A 23,867-nucleotide genomic window follows, 5' to 3' on the forward strand; every position below is an offset into this window, starting at 1 on the left:
GACACTGATCACCGCTCCCGATTTACAGGGAGCTGTGATCAGTGTCACTAGGCAGAACGGGGAAATGTTTGCTTACATCAGCATTTTCCCGTTCTTCCCCTCAGTGAGACGATCGCGGGTATCCCCGCGGACATAGAGTCCGGACCTTTGGGAGCAGTTGGGCATTTTTTTTTCAACTGCTTCTGAACTCTCCTCTGTTATCATATCAGTACATGTATACAGGGTCGTTTACAGTCGATTCTAGGCAGTTGAGTTTATGCTATAATAAATATCCCACATTTAAAAAAAAACACATTTTTTCCTCAGTTTAGGCCGATGTGTATTCTTCTACACATTTTTGGTAAAAAAAAAAAAATCGCAATAAGCGTATATTGATTGGTTTGCGCAAAAGTTATAGCATCTACAAAATAGGAGATAAATTTATGTAATTTTTATTATTTTTTTACTAGTAATGGCGGCTATCTGCGATTTTTTTTTTTTTTTTTTTTTTTTCTTTTTTTTTTTTTATCGGGACTGCGATATTGCGGCGGACAAATTTGGACACTTTTGACACATTTTTGGGGCCATTGACAGTTATACAGCTATCAGTGCTATAAAAATGCACTGATTACTGTGTAAATGTCACTGGCAGGGAAGGGGTTAAATTTGTTCCCTAGGTGTGTTCTAACTAGAGGGGGGAGAGATGGGACTGACTAGGGGAAGAGAGATCGGTGTTCACACTTTTGTATGAACACACGATTTGTCTCCTCACCCCTGAAAGAACCGGGATTTGTGTGTTTACACACACAGATCCCTGTTCTCGCTCTCACGAACGGCCAGTGGTCATCGCGCCCATCGGTCACTCGATCGGCTCCAGGCACATGCTGCGTGCACCCCTAGTGACCAAAAGGCGACGTAAGGTAATAATGTTTCACCCAGCCGTGTCATTAACTGCTTGCCGACCAGCTGTAAAACTGCGGCGGCTGGTCGGCAAGCAGTTAAAAAAAAAAAAAAAAAAACTCCACTAAACGCAGGTTACTATCTGTCAAGTTAAATAGTTCAGGAGAGGGTGTAAAAACGTCCCGTGTACATGAAGCCTTAACTCTTAGGCCTCATGCACACTGGATGTTAAAACAATGTTCTAAAAGCGCCAGTAGCTCTGCAGTGAGTTTTTCAACGTTTTTGCAATAGCTTTTTTCCATGTTAGCATTTTTAGCTTTTTTTTTCAGTGGATCAAAAAGTCAAACGCTGGTGAGCTGCGTTTTTTAGCGTTTATCTGCGTTAAAGCCAAAAACTGATAACAGCCTATGTGTGAGTGGACACACAGGAAAACATGATGGGGAGTTTAGTGACCGTAGAAGAAAAGTCTGAAGCCAAAAACAGCTGCTGTAAAAATGTCCAAAAACGTCCAGTCTGCATGAGACCTAAATTTTGAGAGCGTATAAATACAGAACATCTGTACTGAAAAGACCCGGAATCTAAAATGCCAGTAAACAAGCAACATAAGGACCTTTACAAATAGGTTGAGACCAAGTAGTGTCTAAATATAGATCAGTGTTGATTTTATAAAAAAAAAAATTCCAACAAACATAGACAGCACTCCCTAGGAGTTGAAAATAACAGCAGAAGTGGGGAGTAGCTGTCGAATGAACTACTTTAAGCCATACACCAGTGAGCAGGGCATTAAGAGTGGCCAAAAAAAGCCACTGCATAAAAAAAAAAAAAAAAAAGTTTGGTGTTCTCTCTGACCAGATGAGACTAAACTCGAACTTTCTGGCAATTATGGCAAGTGCTTTGTATAGCACAAACCTAACACTTCTCATACCCTGAGAACACCTCCCCACATAACATGGTGGTGGCAGCATCATGCTGTGGGGATGCTTTTTATCGGCAGGGGCTGGAAAACTGGCCAGGCTTTAAGGAAAGATGGATGGCACTAAATACAGGGCAATTGTTGAAGAAAGCCTTTTCAGCCTGCCCAAACTTGAGGTTGGGACAGTTTAGTGGTAGTTACAGTACAAAAATATTACTAAATAGTACTTGTATTCCAGCATTTGTTATATAGCTTAATGTAAACCTGTCACCTACGCCAATGTAGAAATTTCACTGAAGACTAACAGGTATTTTCTGGTACCTACAGATATTTACTGGTAAGTAGGTCCACTTCCATTCATTTGAAGTTTGGAGATACATTTTTTTCACTTAGACTCCTTGCCTAAATTGTATTTGTAAAGGCAAAATCTTTCTTTTAGTTTTGAATAGAGCAGGAAATAGTAAGACCCTCTAAAACACAGGTGTCAAACTGGGGGCCCTCCAGCTATTGCAGAACTACAAGTTCCATGAGGCATTGCAAGGCTGACAGTTGTAGACTTGTAGTTCCGTTCCCTTCAGCTGATGGGCTGCCAGTTTGACACCACTGGTCTAAAGTGTTTGTTTTAGGCTTTGTTTTGTTTTTTGATTTTGTGGTGGGTTTAATTTTTTTTTTTTTTTTTTTTTTTTTGCGCGCGGCCTGTGTCCTTGCTGGGGAGGTTTAACCAGTGTGTCCTTTTTTGCTATTTGTTACCAAGAAAAAAAGAGGACATACTTACTATAAAGTTGTCCTCCGAATACAAGGTGAGGGTAAAGCTTCCATTGGGGACATCCTTATTTGCAAAGCTTTCCTCTCACCTTTAGCTGTGTCTTGGCCAAGAAGTTTCCCCTCTCCGTATCGGACACAACATGTTTTTTGGCAGGTGTTTTGCCCACTTAAGCCCCAAAAGGATTTGCCCCCTTAATGACCAGGCCATTTTTTGCCATAGGGCACTGCATCACTTTAACTGACGATTGCGCACTCGTGCGACACTGTACCCAAACTTGACGTGTCCACACACACACACACAAAAATACTTTTGGTGGTATTTGATCACCTCTGCAGTTTATTTTTTGCACTATAAACAAAAAAAAGAGCGGCAATTTTGAAAAAACAAAATATATTTTAGTTTTTGCTATAATAAATATCCCAAAATAAAAAAAAAAAAAAAAAATTCTTCAGTTTAAACCGATATATATTCTTCTACATATTTTTGGTAAAAATAAATCGCAGTAAGCGTATATTGGTTTGCGCAAAAGTTATAGCATCTACAAAATAGGGGATAGATTTATGGCTTTTTTTTTTTTTTTTTTTCCCATTGCGGAGGACAAATCGGACACCCTTGACAAATTTTTGGGGTCCATTTATACAGCTATCAGAGCTATAAAAATGCACTGATTACTGTGTAAATGTCACTGGTAGGGAAGGGGTTAACCCTAGGGGTGTGATCAAGGGGTTAAATGTGTTCCCTCAGTGTGTTTCTTACTCTATGGGGATGTGACTGACTAGAGGAGAAGCCAGATTGTTGTTCCTAGCTAGTAGGAACAGACGAAATGTCTCTCCTCTCCTCACAGAACCAGGTTTTGCATATTTACACACAAATGCCCGTTCTCTCTCCTGTGCCCACGATCGCATGTGGCCAGCTTTCATTGCGACTGCCAGCCATGTGCATCGGCTCCCCGCCGTGCAGTGGACGTGTGCGGTTTGGCTGTTTAAAGGGTCGACTTACAGCTAAGGCGATTTGAGGGAGAGAGCCGACCCGCCGCAGTAGAAAGTACTCCAAAAAAAAAAACTTTTGCCTTTCCATAAACGTTAACTTCAGATATACTTTATCTAGTTCTTATAAGCTCTAAGTTTTTAATGCATTTATGAAAATCTTTCAGCTTGATAAATGAACAGATTTTTTTTTTTTTTTTTCTTTTCGTTTTTTAAAGAGTAGACTTGGCAACAGTTGCTTTTAGTCCCTAAAAGCCTTAGAGTGCCCAAGATATCAGTGGAAAGTTGATCCTAAATGCTCAGTCATTACTGCTAGACACCACCCTTGGCCATCCCATGCAAATACAACTTGGTGCAACTAATCATTCTATTTGGTTTTAGAGGATAAGGGTTGAGGAAATTACCAACACTGGCATGTTAGTCATTGGGGCAGGTTTTGTGACCTGCTCAGGTGATTGGTCATCAGTTTGGGGTTCTAAATACCTGACATATTTGATCACTTATTTAAAAAATAGCTGGCTTGGAAACTGTCATTTGTCTGAGTAGCACTAAGCCAGAAGCTGATGGCTGTCTTGGCTACCTGGTCTTGTCTGTCTTATTAAAATACTTTGCATGCAATATAGGCAGGGGTGTACATCTTGGCTTCAGTTTGATGCATAAAAATGCGTGGCCTTACACCAGCATGGTACCTTTCTGCAGTGTTATGGGTGACCTCTAGAGTGTTCTCTGTCCTGTTTATTTGTGGACAAAGGTGATCATCTTCTTCTTCTTTTTTTTTTTTTTTTTTTTTTTTTTTTTTTTTTTTTTTCTCATTCTGAGATGTGTGTTTTTTTTTTTTTTTCCTCTTTCTTTGCAGACCAGGGTGATCGTCATCCAAACCGAAAAGCCAGAGGACAGCTTCGAACCAAGATAGAGTCTGGAGAAGGTACTATTCCAGTGAGGTCCAGCAGTACCATCCAAACCTGGGACGGTGTTCTGCAAGGAGAGAGGCTATTAACAATGTCTTGCAGTGACAAGATTGCAAGGTTAGAGCATAATGAACAATGGCCTTGAAGAATATATTGGTAAAATCCTTTTCTGCAGGGAATTCAACATGCGTACATTATAATGAGCTCTGAAATTGAGCATTTAGTCTTAAATTTTAGGCATATCTTTAAATTAGGAAGTAGATTCCTAAGCAAACAGTGAATTGTTGTTTTTTTGAATTGATGATTTTTTTTTTTTTTTTTATAAAGCTTACTTAAGAAATATTTCTAAGTATTTGGTTAAAAGTGGTCAAAAGTGTCTTACATAAGCCATTTATTCCGTTGTTTTTTTTTTTTTTTCTTATTTTTTTTTTCTTTTAACATTAAATCCCATCTTCACCCAAAACAAAATTTTACTAATTGGGTTGCAGCACACAGGATTAAGTATTCTAGGACCAATGGGTTATACTGCCACTTTAAAAAAAAAAAAAAAATTGGCCACTGGCAAGCCAAGCTGTAAGAACAGCACAGTACAACCCACCCCACTCCCAGCATGCCTCCGTTTTTCACTAATGTCTTTTGGAGTACAGACCACTCTGTATCCTGAGAGAAGTAAAACAATATTCTGCTGTTTTTAATTCCATCAAGATTATTAATTTACTTCTCCACTTTGCCATGGGGGACCACACCCAGACCCCGCTCAGAAATAGATGTAGGGCTTCCCTGTAATGTTGCCCTACAGACCCTGGATTCTGTATTTGGGGGTCACCTAGGTATATGCTGCACCATGTTAGCTGCAGGGTGCTTTACAGGTCCAGGGCTGAGATTCATAAGTCTAGTGGAACCCAGTCCCTTGAGACCCTTTGGGGATATGGCCACTGAATGGGCAGAGGTTGTGGATGGGACTTTTCCCTAACGCCCTGCCTGGGGGGGAGCCCTGGACGTGAAGATGGCTATTGTGGTTTGGAGCCGTTACCCTGTAAATAGGAGCAATAGGTTTCCCAAGGGGTTGTCAGCAGAGGATCGCTTGTGGTTTAAATTTTTCACCATTTCTGTTTGTTGCCTGGGTGCCCCATTTAGCCTATGCAGCCTCCTTTTAAGCCTAAAACAGCCTCAGCCTCTCATGACCTCAATTGCACATGCAATCCCTCATGGAGTATATGCTGCCTTCAGTGAGAATCACAGGTAATGGAAACTGCTCCTGCCCAGCAGTGTATTGTGAGTAGCCCTCAATTCTCACACCTATATCATGGTGGCTCATAGGTGCAAGGGGGTGGTCCTGAGGGTCCTGCTCACCTGGCTTGGGTACGGTGTCTTCAGTGGGGTTCTGATGTCGGTTCCAACAGTTGCACCCCCCCACCCCTTTTCTGGGGTGGTTTTAAGGCCCTCCTTCACTTTCTGGGTTGGCTCACTCCTTTTTGCCGGGGGGGGGGGGGGTTTTCTTGGATTTCTAATACCAGGACAGAATTTATAGGTCAGCTCACAGCCTTTAAATACACATATCGCAGAGGCCACAAAGGAGGCATTCAAAGGTGGGAGATGAGAATGGTGCCTTGTCAGGTTCTGAGGATTTAAAAGCTTAATAATGCCATTTCTGTCCTTATAGATGCAGAAAACTTGTGCTTTCATATAGAGCTGCCTAAGTTACCTGGTCAAAGGTCACTTACCTGGGCTCCTTCAAAATGTCTCTGCCTGCAAAAGCCTTCCGTCAACACTCATATAGTTACATAGTAGGTGAGGTTGAAAAGACACAGGTCCATCAAGTCCAATCTGTGTGTGTAACTGTATGTTGCGGTCGTTCAGATGCTTATCTAATAGTTTTTGGAAACTATTGATGCCCCCCCGCTGAAACCACTGCCTGTGGAAGGGATTTCCACATCCTTGCCGCTCTTACAGTAAAGAACCCTCTACCCAGTTTAAGTTTAAACCTCTTCTCTTCTAATTTTAATGAGTGGTCACGTGTCTCATTATACTCCCTTCCGCAAAAAAGTTTTAGCCCTATTGTGGGGTCATGGGTCATCAGTATGGTGTTTGTAAATTGAAATCATATCCCTTCTCAAGCGTCCCTTCTCCAGAGAGAATAAGTTCAGTGCTCCCAACCATTCTTCATAACTAATATCCTCCAGACCCTTTATTAGCTTTGTTGCCCTTCTCTGTACTCGCTCCATTTCCAGTACATCCTTCCTGAGGACTGGTGCCCAGAACTGGACAGCATACTCCAGGTGAGGCCGGACCAGTGTCTTGTAGAGTGGGAGAATTATTGCTTTATCCCTGGAGTTAAGCCCCTTTTTAATGCATGCCAATATTCTGTTTGCTTTGTTAGCAGCAGCTTGGTATTGCATACCACTGCTGAGCCTATCATCTACTAGGACCCCCAGGTCCTTTTCCATCCTAGATTCCCCCAGAGGATCACCCCCTAGTGAGTAGATTACATTCATATTTTTGCCATCCAAAAGCATTATTTTACATTTCTCTACATTTAAACCTCATTTGCCATGTAGTTACACACCCCACTCACTGTTAGTCTGTTCTGTACGGTAACTGGGTTTGCACTGAGAAAACCAAGCGTTTGCTCAGCAGTAACCTATTCAAAATAGGAAAAAATATATTAAAATAGGATATCCCAGTGATCAAGAACCCTGTGGATAAATGTTTGAAAGTCCTTTCTAAAGCTCTTAGCCCTGGCAGGCTCTGCGTATGCAACCATGTTCATCAGCCAAACTTTGGCTTTCTGGTCCAAGGCCATGCTTCAGGATCCTCTGTCCATCCAACATCTGGTGCTTCTACCTGTGGCACTGTACTATTGTGTAGACTGATTTAGTGGCTGTTCTGTTCTTCAGCAAACTAAGCACTGAAAGTGTGATCTCTATAACTGATCCAGTTGTAGTGAGATGCCTTAACTAACACTTTAGTAGCTTGGTAGACAGCGACTTCAAAATGACATCCTGCAGATCATTGAAAGCTTTAATCGAAAACTTGTGCAGATCTTCAGATGAACATCGAGTGAAAAAATGTCTAGCTCCAGCATCATACAGCACATGTGATGAATGGAGACTAAAGCTTGAAGAAGGGTGGGGCTTACTACATCCCCTAGCTACACAGTTAGATGAGTACAAAATGATGTTAAGGCAAACTGTGCATGTGTAACATTCTATGTTGAAATCCACAATTTCAATTCTTAAACAATTGAGACTCAAGTCCAAACGTTAAGTGAAGCTTCTATTCCAGGAACACCTGAAAAAGGGAGAACAAGAGAAAAATAATGCACACATTTAACATACTATAAAACTTGAAAAACACTACTTGTGGCTGTAAAATAGCACTGAACAAAGTCCAAGTGTCCATTTTCCAACATGCACCAATCCTTCGTACCTCCCTTTTGGATCAAGTACTTGGTTTAGATTAGAACAGTGGTCTCCAAACTGGCCCTAGGGCCAGATGCAGCCCTTGGCTTGCTTTTATCTGGCCCTTGGGGCATTATTTCATCCACTGATACTAACAGTGGGGCATAATCCCTCCCAATGACAAGGTCCAATTTCTCCCAAAGACGCCAACGATGGGGCCCAATTCATCCCATTTTCACCAACGATGGGGCCAAAATGGCACCAATGATGGGGCACTATTCTTCCCAATGACACCAACAATGCGGCACAATTCCTTCCACTGACACCAAAGATGAGGCATTGTTTTTTCCCACTGACATCAGGACCTTTTGTGAGCACAGTCCGGCCCCCCTAATGTCTGAAGGACCGTAAACTGGCCCATTGTTTTGAAAGTTTGGAGACCCATGGATTAGAACATGAATCGTCTTCCCTTGACCAAGAAAGTACCAGTTTTTTTTGGTGGGGCTGGACTAGTTTCGCTGATCCTTCCTGAAGACCACTTAGAAAAACGTTCAAAACAGTGAGAACTCAACTTCGTCCTTAACTATACAGTGGTATTGTGTATAATGGTGTTGGCTCTGATTTCCTTGTCAGACTTGGGGTTGAGGTCCATAGGCACGTAGGGGTTGATTTACCAAAGACAAATCCACTCTGCACGGCAAGTGCACTTGAATGTGCACTGGAAGTGCAGTTGCTGTAGAACTGAGGGGAAGATCTGAAATGAGGGGAAGCTATGCTGATTTTATCCAATCATGTGCAAGCTAAAATGCTGTTTATTTTCCTTGCATGTCCCCCTCAGATCTACAGCGACTGCACTTGTAGTGCAAAGTGGATTTACCTTTTGTAAATAACCCCCATTGTGTCATTGATCAAAATCAAAGAATATTTATATGTATTCTATTTTTACTGACATACAGTGCCTTGCAAAAATATCCTCCCCCTTGGCTTTTTACCTATTTTATTACATTACAGCCTTTGATTCAATGTTTTATTAATCTGAATTATAAGTGATGGATCAGGACACAATCTAAGTTGGTGAAGTAAAATTAGAAAAATATATACATAACTATTTTTCAGAAATAAAAATCTGATAATTGACGTGCTTATGTATTCACCCCCTTTGTTATGAAGCCCATAAAAAGCTCTGGTGCAACCAATTACCTTCAGAATTCACATAATTGGTGACATGTCCACCTGTGTGCAATCTACGCGTCACATGACCTGTCATTACATATACACACCTTTTTGAAAGTCTCCAGAGGCTGCAACACCTAAGCAAGAGGCACCACTAACCAAACTGCCATGAAGGCCATGGAACTCTCCGAACAAGTAAGGGACAATGTTGTTGAGAAGTACAAGTCAGGGTTAGGTTATAAAAAATATCCAAATCTTTGATGATCCCTAGGAGCACCATCAAATCTATCATAACCAAATGGAAAGAACATGGCACAACAGCAAACCTGCCAAGAGACAGACGCATACCAAAGCTCATGGACTGGGCAAGGAGGGCATTAATTAGAGAGGCAGCACAGAGACCTAAGGTAATCCTGGAGGAGCTGCAGAGTTCCACAGCAGAGACTGGAGTATCTGTACATAGGATGACAATAAGCCGTACGCTCCATAGAGTTGGGCTTTATGGCAGAGTGGCCAGAAGAAAGCCATTACTTTCAGCAAAAAACAAAATGGCGTGTTTTGAGTTTGCGAAAAAGCATGTGGGAGAATCCCAAAATGTATGGAGGAAGGTGCTCTCGTCTGATGAGACTAAAATTTGAACTTTTTGGCTATCAAAGAAAACGCTATGTCTGGCGCAAACCCAACACATCATATCACCCAAAGAACACCATCCCCACAGTGAAACATGGTGGTGGCAGCATCATACTGTGGGGATTTTTTCAGTAGTCGGGACTGGGAAACTGGTCAGAGTTGTGGGAAAGATGGATGATGCTAAATACAGGGCTATTCTTGAGCAAAACCTGTACCACTCTGTGTGTGATTTGTGTGATTTCAGGCTTGGACGGAAGTTCACCTTCCAGCAGGACAATGACCCCAAACATACTGCTAAAGCAACACTTGAGTGGTTTAAGGGGAAACATGTGAATGTGTTGGAATGGCCTAGTGAAAGCCCAGACCTCAATCCAATAGAAAATTTGTGGTCAGTCTTAAAGATTGCTGTTCACAAGCGCAAACTGTCCAACTTAAAGGAGCTGGAGCAGTTTTGCAAGGAGGAATGGGCAAAAATCCCAGTGGTAAGATGTGGCAAGCTCATAGAGACTTATCCAAAGCAACTTGGAGCTGTGATGGCCGAAAAGGTGACTTTACAAAGTATTGACTTTAGGGGGTGAGTAGTTTATGCACATTGACTTGTTCTGTTTTGTCCTATTTGTTTGCTTTCAGGGACACGCTATGATTTTCATTTTTGTTTCTCTTTGGGTAATGGGGTATCCTAATCTGTATTTTCAGAATTAAGCTGGCTTAGAAGTATCTTACCCTGAACGGTAAAGGACGCAATTAAACCCGGAGGATCATCAATGCAGTTCACAGCAAGCATTTCTCGTTTCATGAAGGGCTTGTCATAACTTGATACTTGAAACATGAACGTGTCTTGCTTGAGATCCCAAAGCAATCCAAGGCTATGCGGCGTAAGGGAAAGATCAGTTCCCAGCTCAAATCCCTTTAAACTAACAGCATGGTCATCAGAAGGAAAAGCTTTTGTTACCTTGTCACTGTTCAAAACAATTTTGTGAAGCCTAAGGTTGGCAGTGGTAAGCCCATCTTGACTTCTCTTGAGAAGATGATTTGCTGGCTGTTCTGTAGGCAGAGGTTTGAGCCGGTTTACATAGAAATTTTTTTCCAAACATTCACATGGATCAGATCTGATTTCTTTTTCACCTTCAGCTGTTATCAGCCCATAAATTGCTACAGCAGTCGAAGGGTTGTTACCGGAAATTTGTACTTTCATTCAGTAGACTATGACTTTTTCGCTGACCGCGTTATTGAGATACCGTCAGAATCTGAGGACGTTTCTGTTGTCTCCTCAAATAATAAAACAGTGGAACTTTTACTTCGGCCATAGCAGCAATCAGTTCTTGTCTGAGGCACAGCAGACCTGTAAGGTTGTTCAGATTAGGCCCAGTAAGAAATACATTGTTGCAGGAAACCCCTTTTATATTGAGCTTTTTGGTCAAAAGACCGATCTGATCTGGCTTGTGAGGATGGTTCACACCAATGCAAGGGAAGTTCCAACATTCCTATCCTTCCTTGAGAGGTGGTGCAGCCTCAGTATGATCTATTACCAACAAGTGTGTTTCCATTCAGGGTGCGTTGTAAAGAAGTAAAGTAGTAGTGCTTCTGCATACTGAAAAAATTATTTGGTAGTTTTTCTTGAGGCACAAAATGGTAGTGGTGCCATCCGGCTGTTGGAAACTTCTGGATAGAATTCCTTACTCATAGTTTTTAGGAACTGCTTGTCTTCCATAGTAGCTGTCGGCTCACTATCTTTAGCAGTTACATCAAATGCTGTGGTGCCAAAATTTTCATCCAAGAAATAATGGACCTGGTTATTGCCTTCTATGAAGAACTTTTGCATGCCTTTTACTGCAAAGTCTGTCTTCTACATGGTAGTGATGGCACAGTTCAAAACACCTAAGGCGACCATTTGACAGGACGCATCTTAAAAGAAACTGTGGAAGACCTCCTGACATTACCCAAACAGATATTGCCTATGATGACCCAGCCTAGGTTCAGGTATATGGTGCATCATCTGGCCTATAGATTTTTTTTTTTATTTTTTTTTTTGTTAAGCCTTGTTTACCCTTGGAATGTCTATGCCAAGAAGCAGGAGAATATCAGCATTTCTGTCAAGAGCTGATGTGGTTAACTATTCACCTCAAGTAAGAGGCAGCTGCAGGAGTAGGGATCTCCTTTCCATTGGTTGGAATCTGGTTAACTCAATGGGAGTGGGAAATGGTATTTCTACACTGCCATTAAGGGGAACCTGCTACAAGACCAGTGGTTCTTCTGCCTAAAACCTTTGTAATGCTAGCACAGGTGCCCGGGGTTTATGGAAAGGCTTGTTCTGTTATGCTTAACAGGTCAAAAAGCTTTGATCTTGCAAGAGACCAGTTACTCTGATCATCTATAATAGTATACAGTGTTACAAGCTTTTCAGGTTGACCCTTGGAGTATTTACAAACTAAGCCTATTTTGGCACAGGATTTTTTTAGCCTCCTACTCCAGATGTCTATACCTGTGGAGAAAACTGGAGAACGAGACGCTGTTTGGTGTGCTCTTCTCACCATTCTTTGCCTCAGGAGGAAGACCTGTAGACACAGGGGAACTGTCTTAAAATGGGTGAAGCACTTGCATGTGGTCACTGTCACATTCTATGTACTTGTTAGTAACCTTACAGCTTTTAGCATGGTGTTTTTGTGGAAGCACAGCATTTGACGCAAACCCTAAATTTCTTTAAAGTGCTTAGTGTTCTTGCAAGGTTTTCTCTGTGAAGACAATACACTTCCTAACCAGATGTGGTTTTCTATGTATGGGGTGATTTGTGTTCTCAGTTTTCTTGTTCTGGTGAGTCTTGTCAGGGACTGGAGTAGGTTCAGAGAGAATATCAGTCCTCACAGAAACTGGCCCCCTGCAGTCTCTGAAATATGTGAGCTTGCAGGCCTTGGAGAAGGTGGACCAAAGTGTTTGAGGAGTAAAAGAAGAAACCTGGTTCATTCTTAAACCTCGTACAGACGATTGGATTGTTGGCCAACAGAGTGTCAGACTTTTGTCCAAAGGGCCTGTGCCAGGAACTTGTCTTGCATACAAATGGCAAACACTATTGTTGGCCAACAAACATGAACGTAGTGACGTACTACGTGGAATTTCAGCTCTTGAGCGCCACCCTTTGGGCACCTTCTGCTAATGTTGTTTTTGGTGAGCGTTGATTCCAAGCATGCGTGTTTGTACTTTGGACTCTTGTGAGATGGACTTGAGTACACACAATACGAAAATCTGACAACAGACCGTTGTCCGGGGAAAATTTACTATCCTGCCAGCCAACATTTGTTGGGCAACAATTGTCTGATGGAGCGTACGAACGGTTGGATTTTAGGCAGTCTGTCGTCACACAATTCCCTGACGAAAATCTGATCATGTGTACAAGGCTTTAGTATCTGCAATTCTCCTAGGAAACTCAGAAGTGAGGAAAGGAAACTTTATTTTATTCCTTGATCAAAGTGATGTCCATTTTTCCTGTATACCAGAAGGTAACTTGCAGACTATGGGGTTTCCCAAAGAGCAGTATCTAAGTAACTGAGGCCGGGTACGTGGCTATCAATTTTGGCAAGTTGAAGCTTCAAGAGAAGGTTGCTGAGCTCTTGAAACTTTAAATCAGGGGTGTCCAACCTTTTGACCTTCCTGGGTCACATTGGAAGAAGAGGAATGGTCTTGAGCCACATTTGCTTGAACACGGCAGCCCATTCATTAACCAGCAGTTCTTTATCGGCTTCATAGTTCTGGTGAACCTTTGAAGTTGGTTTAACTAAGCATTTGCTTTATCTGCTTCCTCATCTGGAAAAAAAATCTGTCTTGCTGTGCTTCAGTCTCCACATAAAATATTTTTTTTTGCTGTGTGACATGTTGACAGTGAGAGTTAAACTAGCAGTTTTTGAGAGAGAAGTATCAATTGCTAAGGTCTCTGGGGTTTGTTTACTAAAGCTGGAGTGTGTAAAATCAGGTGCACTTCTGCATAGAAACCAGTCGGCTTCCATGTTTTATTGCCAAAGCTTAATTGAACAAGCTGAGTTTAGAAGCTGATTGGCTACCATGTTCAGCTGAACTAGATTCTTAGTGCACTAGTTTTAGTAAATCTCCCCCGTGTGTGTGTATATGTGAAGCACAGACTGCTTTCTGTCTCACTTGTTTGAGGAGGTATTCTTAGCAGAAATCAGAATGGCATGTAGCGATGCAGGCAGGTTCCACTAAATGCACACTTTGACTTGTGTAACTGTTCCATTAGAAAAAAAACTGGATTGTTCTCTTGTAGGCTTTAGGCTGCTCCTCTGATGTGGCCCACCACCTCCTGCTCTGGTATGGTGGGTCGGCAAGCCCATATCGTGGGTTTCCGACCGCCAGCAGCAGCCACCAGCCATACCTGCCTGGGGGACAGCAGCAGCCAGCTATACCTGCGGGAATCCTGAGGAAGAAGTGAAGACTGAGATCAGTTGAGGTGCAGGTAAACCGCAGTGCATCATTGTGAAAGCAGCCTTCAGCCCCTTTCACACGATTGGTCTGATCAGGTCCGCCTGTCTATTTTTCAGGTGGACCCAATCGGACCCTCCATTCACCTCTATAGAGCGGCACCCACCTATTGCAATCTTATCCACTTAAAAAAACAGAAGGGGGATCCGTCCCCTTCTGTCTCATCGGATCGGAGGGCCCATAAAGTAGAGCAGGCTGTGTCCGTGTCTGCTCTGCATATGCAGAGTGAACACGGACCTGTCATCTGGCCGCTCTGTTTGTTGTGGCCTGTGACCGGTAACCAAGTTGCTAAACTGGCCCTTGCTCCTCAAAAGGTTAAGGACCCCTGAATTACAGCTTAGCTAGTAGCTTGGCAGACAGTGACTCTATCCCAAATGATCCCGCTGTAGAAAGCTTTCATTGATCACTTGTGCAGATCTTCACAGATTAACTTCAGATAGGTCATGGATTTGGTTGTGCCTTTAGCATTGGGCCACTCATCTGCGGGGTCTTCTGACCAGGGTTCAGTCGAGCATGCCATGGCAGTGTCGTATGTATCATTGGGGAACTAGAGTTCTCATGGCTGAAAGGTAGTTTTGATTCACACTTAGACAGAAAGTCATGTTCAAGCCCTGTCCATCAGATACATGCTAGGCATGGTAAATTGGCAACTGGACTTTATCAGTGTTTGGACTCCAAAGAGTAGTTAACAACCCCCCCCCCCCCCCCCCCCCATTGTTTCCACTGTTAAAGATGGGGGTCCTTGGATATTGACCTTCTACCTATCAGATTCAGTAACCCACTGCACAGGTTTTTCTCCAAGTCCAGGGATACTTAGTTTTTTATTTTTCTGTTTGGATTCCCTGTTGGCCCAGGTGACCACTGTATTTGGAGCTCATCAGGCTCCTGTGGACAATTCATGACCTCTTCCAGATCGTTTGAATCTTCTGTCCTGACTAGTTTACCACCACATTTGGCTGTTGAAGCCCAGGCTCTGAGGGGTATGGGCCTATCTGATTCAGCTAATTAATACTTTATTAAAGGCTAGGAAGTCAATTTCTTGCAAAGTCTACCATCACATCTAGAAAGCGTACTTTTCAATGGCTCAATATCTGGCCTCGATTACCATCATGGATCAAATGTCAGCCCTAGTGATTCTCTTTAGCAACCCATTGCTTCTCACTTCCCAGTGAAAGCTTTTGTGCAGGGCGTCACTCATTGTTCTTTCTGTACATTTCCCATTCACCGATGGATTTTAACCTGGTTCTGTCAGCTCTTTAAAAACTGCCATTAGGGATTTTTTCTCTATCCTTACTGGCAAGGTTGCCTTTCTCGTCACCATCACCTCTGTGAGGTGAATTTCTGAGTTGGCAACCTTGATCTGTAAATAATTCTCTTGTGCTACACAAGGGCAGGGTTGTTTTGAGACCCAGGGCCACGCTCCCTCCCAATGTGCTTTGCTCTTTTTACCTTAATCAGGACATTGTTCTTCCTACTCCTGTCTTGTTCCTAAACATGTTCATCTCTCAGCTGCAGCTTCCTTTTGTCATTCCTGAAGAAACAGTGTGCTGTGCTTGTTCTACTATCATTGGTATTTGTCAGCTAATCCATTCAGATGACTTCACGGGCAACCCATCCCCCCCCTTCCCTTCTTCCATCTTCTGGTTAAAGTACACACAATTCGATTAGTACACTCTAGTCTTTTCAGCCTCAAGCAATTCTGTTCACACATTTACGTTTTGGCAGGTCCGTTCAGGCCTCGGCTGGATGCTGGCTTTGGTCATAAGGTTCTTCAAGCGATACTTTGGGCTTTGTTGAGCTGCCCTTGTTAACTTGTTGGTTTGTTCCTTGTTGGCCTGTTAGCATTTTGTTTACTGTTGTCCAGAATACTTTGTGTTCTGTAACATACAACTAAGAAAATTGTTTTACAGGACGCAGGCTCCTCCCTTCTGTTATGATCTACTGATTGCTTGCCAATAAACTGAGGCATGGTGGAAGGGGTTATATATTGTAGTTTAAAATGACACCTGTAGCAATTTTATCAACTGATAGCTGGTGGAAAGAAATAGAATTGAACTAATTGTAAATCAAACTTTGATTAGTCAATATCTTGAATTACATTTTTAAACTTAATATTGACTGCCTTAGATGCCATATAATAATGCTTTATCTGTATCAAAATATTTTCGAAGATCCATTGATAAAATTAACATTAAAAAGTGGTTATGATTTGTTTAATCAATGCAGTATCAGCTACTTTAATCTGTGTACATGAAACTGACACCAACTCCTAAGACCAGTAAATTGGTAGCCCTTATAGAGGGAACGGGTGTTAATATACAACATTTCATCATATCTGTAGAAATCTGGAGGCAGTAGATGCTGTTTACATTTTCAATGCACTGATGTGCAGCTGGCTGTAACCTATCGTTAAGTACTTGCTAAAGAAGTCTTGATGTCTACTGTATGCTTCACTGAAATCCAAAGCGAGAACTGAACTGTAGGAGGGTCTCTCCTCAGAACCAATGCTATAAGCTGAATATACCCAGTTCTCTATAAGCTAAATACCCTCGGTATATTTTATGTTCTTAAAAATTCTCCTCTTTAAAGGTGAAATTCAAGTAGATATTAAAGTCAAATGCAGTTATGTATACATTAAAAAAAATCATGTGCATTGTCACAGTGTGACAGTATGAGAGAACAAAAAGATTGCCTCATCGGTGTACTTTAAATCCTTCATTGTCCAAATGGTAAAGGGCTGTGTGTTAACAAGCTGTACCTGATGCCTATGAGTTGGGAGGACCTGTCTGTGCTTTCTGATACAATTACATAGTGGATGCACAGAACTGCATTTTTTGGCAGATAAAATGGTTCCCCTCTATATATTTTAACCCTGTATTTAGCTACTTGGCTGATCAGATTTGTAATTTCCGTATTACTGCATGTAAAGATAAAAAGATGTAGCATTTAGGAGCCTGCAAGTCAAATAAAACATGGTTTGTTAGAGGAAGCCTGTCATGAGAAACATTGAGGCTGCTATTGCCATCCACCTGAAAATGCACCTTTTTTTTTAGACATTTGGCTTCAGTGCATTTTAAGTTTACTGAACTGGAACAAATATGCAGATTCAGCTTTGCTGTGTTGTTGGAGAGATGTCTTATGTCAAAAAGCGTACATGCTGTTTGATTATCCTAAGGAAGCAGCTTTTCAATAAGTCATGCTGCTTTTTCGCTCCAGGGCAGAAATTTTCTTAATTGGTATAGCTTCATTGCCCTAGACTTGGTACACAAGTCTTGGACTGGTTGCTTTTATCAATACGTTCTGTATTTTTTTTTTGTATTCAAAGTTTATTGAATTTTCAAACAATACAAAAAAGAAAGGGGGAGTGCAAGGCTTCAATGACAAAACAAGTATTTTACAACATACCACTAAGCACTATAGCACTGGAAGATAGAAATCCACATGCGTGTAGACAGCCTAGGAGGGATAGGCTGGCCTTAACGCCCATATGACGGCATGTGTCAGTCGGTCATTACAAAAAAAAAGACACATGACATTGAACTCCCCTATGAAGGGAAACTATACAGACCAGAACTTAAAAAGGCACAAAGGAAAAAACTAATCAGCAAAATTAAGTCTGGGGAAGCAGGTGCAGAAATGTCAGTACTGCCAGTCTAGGTAATTACAATAACCAAGGCTGCCTCCCGTTGTGTAGGTAAATACTCAGGCATCTGGTACCTCATTGGAATAGTACATCCAAACCCATCCACACATCTCTAAATTTGTCTTGCTGGTTTTAATTGTATGTACCCATCATTCTGCATCCATTATGGCATCCACCAGTAGAGCCCTTTCACCTGGGGCGGTTTGCAGGCGCTATTGCGCTAATAATAGCGCCTGCAAACCGACCCGAAAGTGCCGATGCTTGTATTCCAGTGTGAAAGCCCCGAGGGCTTTCACACTGGAGCGATGCGCTGGCAGGACGGTAAAAAAAGTCCTGCCAGCAGCATCTTCGGAGCGGTGTGTATACCGCTCCTGCCCATTGAAATCAATGGGACGGCGCGGCTATACCGCCGGCAAAGCGCCTCTGCAGAGGCGCTTTGCGGTGGTATTTAACCCTTTCTCGGCCGCTAGCGGGGGGTAAAACCGCCCCGCTAGCGGCCGCATACCGACGGTAAAATGCCGCTAACAATAGCGGCGTTTTACCGCCGACGCCGCCCCAGTGTGAAAGGGCTCTTACGGTTTCCAGAATCTGGGAATTGAGGATTTTGCTGCATTTAGCAAATGGGGGGTGACACTTTTCTTATGATTTGATGGAAGAGGTTCCACCATGGAACAGAAAATGTAGGGGGGTGTACTCCCCTGTACTTGCTAAAGGTCTTTTTTTTTTAAATCCATGGCATAATTGAGTCTCAAAAGGCTCTGTTATGGCAAAACCACCAAAGGGGGCCTCATTGGTTACAGCCCCTCCCTCCAACATTGGGCGTCAGCAGTTGGAAACATCTGAGCCAGGCGGGAGGGGGTGTTATACCATCTGGTAAGAAATTTGTATGACTAGTCTTGGCTATGGGTACAGATGGAGAAAGCGTGGGTCAGTTTAATGATTCTCTGAATCTGAGGTGGTGTAAGTTCCAATCCAAGCTCCTTCTGCCTTTCTCTGATATAATATGGAACTGACACAGAATGAGTACTAAGAACAAGTTTATTTGTGTTTTGGGAGTAGGTGTCTAGAGTCTGTTTAAAACACATAGACTCAAACATTGAGAGGGTATCCAGTGGTCTCAACTTGAGCGCCAATTTGCCTATCAAGTCTAGAAGCTGACGGTATCTCCATGTATCTCCATCTCCATGTACTAGTGGGAAGTTACTGTAGGAGGATTGCGGTGTGACAAGGGGTAAAAGTTTACTCTGGGGGTATGTAATGCCGTCAGTACCCCATGAGTGGAAAACCCAATCTCCTCTCAACACAAACCAGAGAAATCTCCCGAGGTTTGCTAATGGTAAGGTCTTGGCAGCATATTGGCCCATTACATTTAGTCTATCTCAGACCGTCAAGGCGGACGTCCAGTCCGAGAGTCCTCTGGAACCAGTCGACACCCAGGTAGCCCCTGCTACTTTTCTGCCTGCCATTGATTTTTTTTTTTTTTTTTTTTTTCCCTTGAGGCACCCAGATTTTATTCGAAAGCATTGCAACACCAATTTAGAATACATAGCAGAGCCATAGCATTATAGTGTAGCGCAATGTCCAGGAGGCCAACTTTGCCTTCCAGCTTGTGTCTACGTAGAATATCGTAAGCCATCAGTACTGTCGTTATTAGTATTGCACATGTTTTGCTTTATAACAGTTTTTTTTCCTAATTGTGAGTTTAACCTCTTGATCAATACAGGTGGAACGTTGCAGGCATTCAAGGATCCTTGTTCAGTCTGTTTGTGGAACCAATTTACTTCTCCAGTATTATCCTGGGCAGCTTGTATCATGGGGATCATCTCTCAAGAGCCGTGTACCAGAGGATAGCAGAGATAGAAGACTTACCGTCACATTATAGTCTCAACAAACCATTACTGAGTGGTAGGTTTTATTTAAATTCCCTTTTATATTAAGACTAGTGTTTTAGGTGTATTGCTTTTGCCCATTTTAACATATTCTCTTCATGAAAAAGAAAGCTACAACCCTTCTGTAAATAAAAAAAATGGTTATTACATCTCAGCAGATATTCATAAAGCCTAATTTTAGCCAATGTATTGACATTAAGAGTGCAATTGTATGGAGAACTACATTTTCTGAAATATGGGGGGAGGGGGATGTTGCATCAATAGGGACAAAGTCAGACAGTAATTTAAACTATGTACTCGTATAACCCTTCACTTAAAATGCTTGTGTCCCCATTGGTAAAGTCTTGCATCACTTCCCATCAGGACAGGAAGTCAGGCAGTGTGAAAAATCTCAGCGATAAGGATACAGATGGCTGTAAAACCTGACAGAGGCTCAAATGTGTTTGTTTAGAATCCAGCCTAAGCGGTGTGGCACTGTCACACTGGCCTTGTGGGATAGAACTACTAGAGATGATTTTGCTGCTATGGGAGTCCCTGTGAAATTGGAACTTGCAAATCCTGCCAAACATTATTGTCCAATCAAAACTAAAATTTTTGGTTGACCAAAGAAAAGGAAGTTTACTCAGATAAAAGATCATCTTGCCAAACATCAAACCCAGTGTGTGATGTTTGGCAAGATAGGCTGATCAAAGCTCTTCAAGTAAAATTGATTGTATTTTTTTTTTCTATATTGGATAAAGTGAGGGTTATAACCCCTGTAGGATTTTTTTGACATGTGTCCAATTACGGAGATTTCCCTTCATATCCCGTAGCCAAAGTGAGGGAGTTCTGGTTATTACCAGGGTCAACAGAACTAGTGTCCTCATTGGAAGATTTCACCTTTATTACTGTTCTGCGGACAACCCAAATTTGAGATTTTCCTACACTCTCGGTGATCACGGTAAATGGGACAGATAGCTAGGGTGAGTCTCGCAAACAAGGGCACAGACAGCTCTTTCTCCCTATATCCACTCTCAGATCATCATGTTAAATTCATGCAACAATTGCCTCATTCCGTACCTAAGAGACTAATCCTACCACCATAAGCTTATAGCACAAAAATCTCTAGGATCAGAGTGTAAATCGCTCAGCAAAATGTATATTTTAATTGAGCAAAAGTAACTTTCCGCTTTTATACACTGTATAAAACCCGTTCCACTTAAGGGAATATGTAGATCACTGTGGAACTTAAAGCATTAATCCCATGTAGATCCCTCAGCAGCAACAAAACTAATAGTAGCTGTTCTATACAATGTATAACATTCTTAGCAGAATATGTAGCTCAAAGGATTACTAAAGACATGGCCCAGTTCCTAAAATGACCAATTTTATGTTCATGTCCTGAATGTAAAAGATTTATTCCACCTGAATTGGCTACCAGTTCCTAGGGTTGCTTTTTTTTTTTTTTTTTGCCAGTGAGAGATGCACTACCACACCCAGCAAGTCTCCGGAAGGTGGTCCATCCATTTCTCCCCCACCTCTAGCACGCCATCACATCCAAAATGTACATGCGGCCAACATGGTTGTAGGGGTGACGTTATCAAGATGGTGCTGGCATAGGAAGTGACCAGACTGCCATCTTGGGTATGGGAGATGATACAGCACCGGAAGTGATGTCAAACAAAATGGTGGCGCCGCAGGAAGCAGCGGGACGACCATCCTGGAATAAGGCCACAGCGTCGGGGGATGTATCCAGGGCAGCCAGGACCTCAAGAAGTCAGTATTTTTGCACCCATTAGAGGCGATGGTGGCACACTACAGGAGGTACACAGGCGTGCTCCTTCCCCTCCAGCCGATCCAGTGGCGGTTAAGGCCCACTACCAGAGGCTCCAGGGCAAGGCCCCAGCTCTCAAACGGTAAGGTGGAGGGGAGGATGCAGGAGTATTCCCCCGGATGGTGTGAATGATACCCCTGAACAGAGCTACATAGGGATATGTTCCTAGAGAGGAGAGGGGTCCCTGGGCATAGCAGTGGACCCTGGGCTTACTTCCTCCCTCTTTTCCTCTCCCTATCCCTCCTCTTCCGCCATTGTCTCCTGGCAGCCAAGCCTGGATAAAAACATATGGCGCTGACAAAGTCAAAAAGTAGTATTGCCAGATGTGCAGTGTAAAAATTCCGTCACAGTGATAATTTACCTTGTCACAGAGACATGTTACAGAAGAGTTCCGTCTGAGGCGCTAAAGCAGGCATTAGGTACTGGCATGTGCTCCTTAGTAACACCGGCGGTATGAGTATTACTAATGGTACGGGGGGGGGCCCTGTTCCCCTAAAGTATGAGCATTCAGGTCAGCATAGCTCCTAACTGCCCCTGATTTCGAGGGACTGTCCCTGATTTCGAGCAATGTCCCTCTGTCCCTCATTCCTCCTCATTTGTCCCTAATTTTGGTCTGAGCTATATAGTTGTATATAAAATGTACTTTTTATCTTTCCAAAAGTTTTTCCCAGTGCTAAACCTTTCATTCAGATTGCTGCATTTATAAATATAAAGGAATAGTAGTGGTAAAAAAATAGCCCTTGTGGATTTAATTAACTTTTTTTTTTTTTTTTCCTTTGGTTAATTCTCCTTTAAGGGGGTGTGGCAGGGGGCATGTCCTATGCCTACATACGTTTGATAATAGGTGTCCCTCATTCCCATCTCAAAATGTTGTGAGGTATGGGTCAGTGATCCAACCCTGCAGTGGATACTGCAATGACAGTGCTCACAGGCGAGCCGCCTGCAGGCAGAAGGATAATCTTTCTTTATTCTGACAAACCATTTGCTTTTTAGCTCCCAGTAGCTGGATCAGGTTAACACCTTTTTGTCCCTTTATCTTAGCCACTTTGGTGGTTCATATGAAGAAAGTATCGGACCCTTGGCATATCATGTTTTCATATAGATATGCTGTGTAGATATGAGATCTAACTAAGCTGAACTTGTAACACGTGTGATGGGTTCCTGTGGTAAAAGCTGTCTCGACAAACCTGTGTTAAATGTTTGCTCGTTACTGCCTGCAGGGGTTAGACTGAATACTCTTCTAGGGCAGCTTCAATATACCTCTAGGTCGGTGCTCACCTCAGAAGATGGTAGGCTTGGTTTGTCTCCCACCTGAGTGCGGCCTTTGTAGAAGCATGCAGGTTTACCTCAGTGGTGGAATCATTGTGTGTGTATGCATGGTTAAATATTTATTAGCTTCTATTCTGGCTAAAACTTTTCGGATGCCTTTGTCTAGGGTTGAAATCTGTGCTTAGACTAGGTTACTGGTTTCTGCTGCACATACCAATTGAGGTGCTTAACTCTAGTTTTATATCACCAGGTGCACCCGGATTGATCCTCCACTGTTTAGACTGGAATGGATTGGTATCCAGAAACGGGGGATACCTATGATATATGGTTGTTCTTAGTTTCTAGTTGGTGTGTATTCCTTGGATGAATACACTGTAAAGCCTCGTACACATGATCAGATTTTCGGACAATCGTTCGGCCATCCTTTTGGTGCACGCTAGTGTCGAAAGTGAAGAGGTTACTCACCATACGAAAACTTTCGTACGACAGAACACAACTTCAGAAGTCACGTAATGTGTTGCATTTTTTTGTTTGTTTCCTTGCTCTTACGATTTTTGCCATACTAAAATCGTAGTAATTAAACAAAAATTGGACGTTGCATTCCAGTACGCCAAAAATTTTATAGTCTGCACATCCAGCTTTTGTGTTATGAAAGTCTGAAATCGGCTGTCAAAAGCACCAAACTAACGATCTGAAAATCAGCAGATCGTTCGTCGGCCTAAATGTAACTTCCAATTTTCGTGTTGTTTTTATGGGCCTTTGATCTGTCCCATATACATGGATCATAGTCATGCTTTGGCAATGTGGTCCTACACAACGTTTAAGCTTGGTTTTGAGTTTTTTTATCTTTTATGGCATATTATGGTCTTTCCTGCAGAGCATACCGCATTTATGATGCCACTAATTTTGTCTAACTCCTTATAAACCAGTGGCTTCATTATATCACACAGTAAAAACCTGGGGCGTTGTGTGACCATTGCTCTCTCCTTCATGGGGTGTTCACATGTAATACCTGCCACATAATATAGAAAACATACCACTGAGTGCTCGCTTATTGCCAAAAAACCTTTATAGTGGTTCACTCGCATAAAAGGCACGGTAAGCTGCGC

General features: G+C 42.4%; 1 protein-coding gene across 2 annotated transcripts in view; it reads left to right on the plus strand.

The window, feature by feature from the left end:
• ADARB1 (adenosine deaminase RNA specific B1) overlaps nt 1-23,867 on the plus strand; it is a 259,557-nt gene that overhangs the window by 228,308 nt on the left and 7,382 nt on the right. For both annotated transcript variants that reach the window (XM_073633480.1, XM_073633479.1), the window contains 2 exons: nt 4,401-4,569; nt 19,511-19,692. In XM_073633480.1, coding sequence (XP_073489581.1) covers nt 4,401-4,569; nt 19,511-19,692 — 351 coding nt within the window. The remainder of the gene's footprint in view (nt 1-4,400; nt 4,570-19,510; nt 19,693-23,867) is intronic.

The sequence above is a fragment of the Aquarana catesbeiana genome, linkage group LG06 (assembly GCF_042186555.1).
Source record: "Aquarana catesbeiana isolate 2022-GZ linkage group LG06, ASM4218655v1, whole genome shotgun sequence".
Classification (NCBI taxonomy): Eukaryota; Metazoa; Chordata; class Amphibia; order Anura; family Ranidae; genus Aquarana; species Aquarana catesbeiana.